Source organism: Mesitornis unicolor, unplaced genomic scaffold (genome assembly GCF_000695765.1).
Source record: "Mesitornis unicolor isolate BGI_N332 unplaced genomic scaffold, ASM69576v1 scaffold5381, whole genome shotgun sequence".
NCBI classification, from domain to species: Eukaryota; Metazoa; Chordata; class Aves; order Mesitornithiformes; family Mesitornithidae; genus Mesitornis; species Mesitornis unicolor.
The window spans coordinates 29,315-36,422 of record NW_010162999.1 but is presented as its reverse complement, the minus strand read 5'-3'; the positions used below and the strand labels follow the sequence as shown (position 1 = coordinate 36,422).

At 46.0% G+C, this 7,108-nt stretch overlaps 1 protein-coding gene across 1 annotated transcript; it reads right to left on the bottom strand.

Annotated features, from left to right (window-relative positions):
- Positions 1 to 424: 424 nt before the first annotated feature.
- EPGN (epithelial mitogen) lies at positions 425 to 6,086 on the bottom strand. Its single transcript, XM_010193788.1, has 5 exons — positions 6,050 to 6,086; positions 5,467 to 5,556; positions 1,754 to 1,874; positions 759 to 911; positions 425 to 479 (listed from the first exon to the last, which is right to left on the bottom strand). The coding sequence occupies exons 1-5, from the start codon at positions 6,084 to 6,086 to the stop codon at positions 425 to 427; spliced, it is 456 nt and encodes a 151-aa protein (XP_010192090.1).
- Positions 6,087 to 7,108: the final 1,022 nt, after the last annotated feature.

Genomic DNA, 7,108 nt, shown 5'->3' with positions numbered 1-7,108 from the left:
ACGACGCTCAGAACAGAACTCCACTGTGAGATAGGCTGTCTCCAGAGAGAGAAAACAGGGAACAAAATAGACAGCAAAGACTAGAGCAGAACACTCTGCTAGGGCTTGAAATGACTGAAAACAGCTAAAACCAATCAGTCCTGCCCTCAGCAAATACCAAGCAGAGGAGAGCGCTGTGAGGGCTGAAATCAGCTGTTCTGACCTGCTCATCTGGCAACCTTTACTGAAAAGAGGAAGTCTTTCTCCAAAGGTGAGTGGGGCCCGCTGGTTCCGCACGAGTTCCTTCCATGTGCTCGCTCCATCCTTCCCTTCATTTCACCTCCTCAGCGAGGCTGCAGTACCTGCCAGACGGCACGGGACGGCCTTCCCAGCAGGACCTCCTCTCCTTTACAGGCGAATGGGTAAGTGTCCCAACGCCAGATCTTCACAGCGCTGTCTCGCCCACGCAGACTTTGTATGGCGATTTCAATTTTCTGCATCTAAATTGAACAACACCAAGCGATTTTAATCAGACAAATCTGATCCCAGTAGTGTGGACAGAAGCTAAGTCTAACCTCCTTTCTCATTTCAGCAGCCCCAATGTAACTCATGTTTTGGCAGACAGGAAAGCAGACATATCGAGAGTGTCAGCTCCTTTGAGATCACAGAGCAAATGAGTAACAGCCAGGAACACACTCCCAGTGCCCTCAAAACTGCCCAGCTTTCCTGCCCACTGCAATTCAGATGAATGTAATCAGAAGGTTAAATATCTCCCGTACCTCTTTCTTACATAGCAGTAGATGATAGCGAGTATCCCGCTTGTCAGTATTCCTACGCCAATTCCCACAGCAATGTAGCGTTCGTAAGAATTATGTGCATACGAATTCAGTGTTAAATGTTCGCATCTCTCTCCATTATAACCTGCAATGCACCTACAAAACAAAGAAACACCGCGCAAAAATTATTCGGAACTTCTTGTGCTCTGTATTTCAGAAACATGTTAGATTTCATCAATTTTCAACAAAGTAGAACGAGTCTAAACGAGGATAGCCTGAAACTCGTGCTCAGGCAGAACTTCACTCCTCCACAACCACCAGTTGTCCCAGTCTGTCTAGTTTAAAGCCAGCTCCCTTCCTTAGTATTACACCAGCACAGCACTTCTGCATTGGTAACAGTCCTGAGCCACCGCAGAATCACAGCATGGCTGGGGTTGGAAGGGAGCTCTAAAGGTCACCTGGTCCAACCCCCTGCAGTGAGCAGGGACACCAGGTTGCTCAGAGCCCCATCCAGCCTGGCCTCCAATGTTTCCAGGGATGGGGCATCCACCACCTCTCCAGGCATCCTGTGTCAGTGCCTCACCACCCTCATGAACAAAAATTTCTGCCTTATGTCTAGTCTGCATCTACCCTGCTTTAGTTTAAAACCATTACCCCTTGTCCTATCGCTATAGGCCCTGCTAAGAAGTCTGTCCTCACTTTTCTTATAAGCACCCTTAAAGTATTGAAAGGCAGCAATAAGGTCTTTGTGGAGCCTTCTCTTCTCCAGGCTGAACAACCTCCACTCTTAGCCTTTCCCCACGTGAGAGGTGCTCCATCCCTTTGATCACAGCACCCAAGCCTGTGCCAAACTTTAAGCCTACAAATACTTGACTGCCACTTGAAAGCTGCACTCTGCTGAAAATTAGTCAGGTTACATTCATAACACGTAGCAGACAAAGAAACAATGCTACTGATGTTATTTTCTAAGCAGAATACTTATAAGCAGCGTTCTTTACTTGCATATGGGTTTCCCCAGCTCGCTGTGGAAAGCGCAGAGCCCATTGATGCAGTAGCTGTCGTGTTCTTCAAGGCAGGTCTGCATAAGCTTCAAGAGCTTCGGCTGCTCTGTGTAGTCTACTGCGAAAGGAGAAAAAGTCATGTTACCTTTAGGAAAAAAATCCAGCGTTTGAATATATTTTCATGACTCAAGATGAATGGACATAGCCCGCAGAAAGACACCTAATACATCAATTTACTGTGACGTGTCTCATGAGCTAATTCAAACACCGCTAAGCAGAAGCAGCTTCTAAGACATCCCAGCATAGCTTCAGAGAAAGAACAAACTGTATATAAATCACTTGCCCTTGAGAGGCATGTATAAAAATGATGATGGAAGATTCACATGGGGTAACATATACATATGGGGTAACATAAGCGACCAGCCCTCCCGTGGGCAACCTGAGATCCCACAATGCATTTTTCAGGAGTAAGACCACCAACCTCCTAAATTCCTGATTTAATTCCAGTTTGAGCCATTTCATGGCAGGAATCCCCCTCTGCACACTCAACTAAGCCATATTTCCTTTGTCCTTTACGCAGCTTCATCACAGAGATGACAAGCTATGGTAAACAGCTGCCCTACTCTACACCCGCACGTTAGGGCAATTCCGTTGTGAACCACGTGGCTTGGATGCCTAAGAGGTTCAATGCTATCACTGCTACTCAGATCAAACACCACTACTTGGAAAACAGTGGCCTCCAAAATCTGTCAGAGGAATCAGACTTACATTTTATCAGGAGACTTAGAGAGAGCAAGAGACCATTCAAGTCTGCTTGAAAAAGAACATGTTGGTTTACTCTTGCTTTAAAATAAACTGCTTTGGGCTGAGAAAAGGGCATCTTTTCCATTTCTAGAAACAAAAATCTCAAATTTCTCTTCACAGCGTGGAGAAGGCAGACCTAAAGCTAGAAACACAAAGCTATCACACACTGCCATGCAGCAGGGCAGTACTCAAAGTGGCTCTCAGACTAAATTTGCGTGCAGCATCACTGAGCAGTGAGCTCTAGGCTACCGCAGCTAGGTTGTCCCCATGTACCAAAACCAGACCAGGATCTCTGCTACAGAAAGCCCTGTGTAGGGCAGACACCCCCATAACCTTGAACCACGTGCTTTGCAAGGAAAGAAGCTGGTGCTGGCTACGAGGAAGCTCCAAGATCAGGCACCGTCTCTGGGAATGCTGTTGACATGCTCCAAGAACAGGCTCGATGGTCAGGAGCACAATGGACACAGGACCAGGCCTTGGAGGAATGGACTTAAGGAACAGAAGACCTTGAGAAAGGATAGATTTAAGGAAGAACAGACAGATTATAGGACAAGAGATGGATGGTACTATTCTGTCCACAGAAGGACTGTAGGATGCTCACTGCTGGGGAAAGCAGAATGCACAACAAAGCACGTGGTAAAGGCAGCTGCAGGGCTCAGCGTGCCAAGGAGATCCAGGATGCAGAACTGCAAAAGCCCATTTTCACTTGGGTCTAATGTACCTGCAGACCAGAAAACAGGCAACGGCACCTTGGAGCTTCCCTGTGTCAATCCTCTGTCACTTCAGCACCAACTGTTTTGAATCATTTCAGAACAAAGGAGGCCAAACAGCACCCTATGAAACCACTGAACATGACCACTCAGCAGGACTCTTAAACATACATTTATATCATGCCCTGAAAAGGTGTCTACTGCACAGGCTTAGTATTTCTCTTGTACCTCTGACACGCACACAGAAAAATAAATGAGGAAGGTAAAAATCCACACACTAGAGGTGTGAAATCCTCAGCCACCTCTACTCAAACTTCCAGCAGCTGGATTCACACAGCCAGAACATCCCTCATTGACACTGCCAGGAGGTGGCAGCCTTCCATCTACCAATGCCTGGGAGAAACCTCGCTTCATGCAGGAACGTGAAACCTCTTCCCAAGCGCCGTGAAAGTCGGTGCTGTCATCAGAAACAAGGTCAGCCCAGAGCATGAGCCTGCCTCGAAAGCGCCACAGACAAACATCTTGCTGCGCAGGCCACCAATGAACAATACATCCCTTCCTTGTTAGGAGTAAGGGCTTTGACCTGTGCAGGCTGCAAGATCAGATCTTAAATGTACACAAAGAAATTCTAAGTGCTAATTATGTTGAAGTTGCAAAAGTACAATTAACCTCTGAGAGAATGATGAGTCTTGCAAACAAAAAGAACGATTTTCTAACCCATCCCAGAGCATTACGATAATTCATATCATGTTACCCACCTAGATACTCAATAAGCTGTTGAATAAACACATCCATGTGCCTTTCAAGTCACATGAGGAAAGAAAAGCATGCTGTGTAAGCACTTGACAGTTGCCTGCAACTGAGTCATTCAAACAGATACACCTGGCAAGATGTGACACGAAATCAAAACGATGGGTACTGGGGAGCCTGGGCATGCCAAAACTGACAGACTGGCAACAAAGACTCAGCCACTACCACCACGACAGCTCAGCTCTCAAGTATGGTGCATTGGGAGGAATGCCAGAGCCAAAGGGGAGGGAACGGGTCAGGCCCAGGGTCAGGGCCTCCCTTATCGGCTGCAAGGAAGAAGGAGCTCAAGGTAGTGCAGGGATCTCGTTCTTCACAGACAAATCCACTAAACCAGGCCCCAGTGCTGTGCTGATAAATCAGACTACTGCAGCCAAAAATCCACATCATCTTGACTTCACTTACATATATGTGTGTGTGGAATACATATTTATATATATATGAAACCCACATGTACATGGATGTATGAATGTATACAGCTAGAACACGGTACTACTATGATATATGAGACAAAACCAAAAAAAAGAACAACTTGACTAGTTGAGAGAAAAACAAAAAGCTTATGGATCTACTAAAAAAGGCTTGTAAGACACCCTGTGATGTCTTACAATTATCAGAAGGTGATTTGTATGCATGTTTACGATCTTTTTAAAGTACAAAGACATTAATAAGTATCACAGTTAAAATCCTGTCCTCCTTTACTGACCTGCCAAACCCTCAGCTCCAGATCCCACAGCTCTCCAAGAGGAATGACATCACTAGCACCCCAAGTAACATCAAGAATGCAGCTGGCAGGATAAACACAGCGCTCTGGCCTCAGATGTTGGCAGGTAAATAGCTTGAGTTCATGTTTCAGGCAGAAAAGAAAAAGAAAGGAGAGAGGCAGTGCTCTGAAAAAGGGCCGTGGAAGCTGCAGTAGCCCAAAGCAAAACTGCAACAAAGAAAGAAACGACTGAGTAACAGACACGAGAGGCATCACTTGGAGGTGCGCTTGCTGCCTTCCCACCTGGGTGCGTGAAGATGCACACTGAAGACAGCCAGAAACCAAGCACGAGGTAAAAGCAACAGAGACGGCCATTAGAAATGCAGACCATCTACCCCAATTAGACAGAAGTATCTTCTCCCAATCATAACTGCCTCTGGGTAAGTGATCCCTGAGCTGGTCAGCACTGAGCCTGCCCAGCTGAGTGGCAGCAATCACTTCCCAGAGGTTTTTAAGGCTCCGTGAAGAAAGCAGCTCATCTCACAAATACAACACACACAAAATTCGACAGCGTCCAAGTGACAGGAGCATTGTAACCTCTACCATCATCATAATATTTTGGGGGTTGATTTATTTTTTTTAAGTGCCAGACTAATAGAGACAAGCAGAACAAAAAAATGGAATACCTTCAGTGTTGTTCTTTGTCCAATTATTCCGTAAGTCTGTGCTGAGGGATGTAACATTAAGAGCTGACTCTTCACTCAGTGCCCCCATTGCTGTGTAATGCAAACAGATGCTTACTGTAACAGAAAAACTCAGCATTTCTATTCAAGGTTCATTTCACCCAGAAAACACTCACCCACAATACAATTCTGATATGATGCAGCAATACAACAAGATAATTAAAGCATTCTTGCCTCAAAATTGCTTTTGCCACAGCATAATGATGATTCTGGGGAAACAAACTATTGCTTGCAAAATCCCCAAATACATATCCATTCTGTTCTCCATTATCTTATGCAATTTATGACACAGACACCTGTAATGTACTACGTTACACCTATTTACCAGGCTAAGCAGCTTCTTTTCAAAGAGCAGAAATCATTCCCTATCAGTTAAAATTTCATGCAGGTTTAAAATTACTAACATTATTCTACTTTGTAACATCTCTGCGTGCTTTCCACCCCACCTGCTTATTCCAGAAAGAGTGAACTATCATTCCACAAAGCCTTGCATCTTACGCCACTGAAAAGCCTGCTCCAAACCTACCTTTCAGCAAAATATAGATTAGCATTCCAAATGCCATGGCAAGCAGCTGCTTCAACGCCTTCCCAGCTCTTCTTTCCAGATGGCTCGGCTTGCGCTGCTTATCTGTGCTGCCGTGTTTTCTCTTGCACTTATATGACACGAAGCGTCATCTGCTGTTCTCACCAATCAAAGAAAGGTGCATCTGGCAACAACCTCAGCCCCTGGGGCAACCACACATTTATTTAGGAAACTGCTATTATCTAGCAATGGGATCAGGTTGTTGTTTTTTTTTTTTTTGAACCCCTGGTTTCCTATTACCTGTGGGCATAATCGTGCATGCAAAGATACAGTTTTAAAGAAAGAGTTGGTATCTGCCAGAGCAGATCAACAAAATACAGCAAAGCAGAGGTGAGCAAAATGAAAAATAACGTATCGTGAAAAACGGGATCTTTCTCTCCCTTTGCAATGCAGGTGTTGTGCTACTTCTAGGACGGTCAGCATGCAGCATGCTGCTCTGGAGGTCAGGGTCCAGGGCCCAGCCCCTGCACTGCCCATGTTCCCTCCTCCATCCTTCCTACACCTCAGCTCCGTGCCATTCAGGAGAGGAGCTGCGAGAGCAGCCAGTGCTGAGATTAGGAAGTGATCAGGCACAAAGATAACGGGTGATGCTCCCCCATCGGTACTGCCAGAAGAGCCCTTTGATCACAGGCTGTGGCCAGCCCGAGGGGCACAATAACCACTTCTCAGCCTTCCCATGCGCACAGGGCTCTGCAGCAAGGCCCGGGACTGCTGGCTGGAGCTACGCGTGGTTGTGTCGGGCAGGAGCCAGAAGCTGGCAAAGAGCAGGCACCGAGAAATCGCAGGATGAAGGAGCGAGTAAACTGTTGCCTCCAATATCAGTCAATTCCTTCATTACTGCTGCCACTACACTGCCACAAAAGCCCATCTCTACTTTGCACACACAATGAGAAGCAGCGTGCTTTTCACATAAAGTGTTTGTAGGTCTCCAAGACATACCAGTCACACACAGTTCTTATCCTAAACCACTCTCCACAACTCCAAACGCTGTCCAGCTTTCTT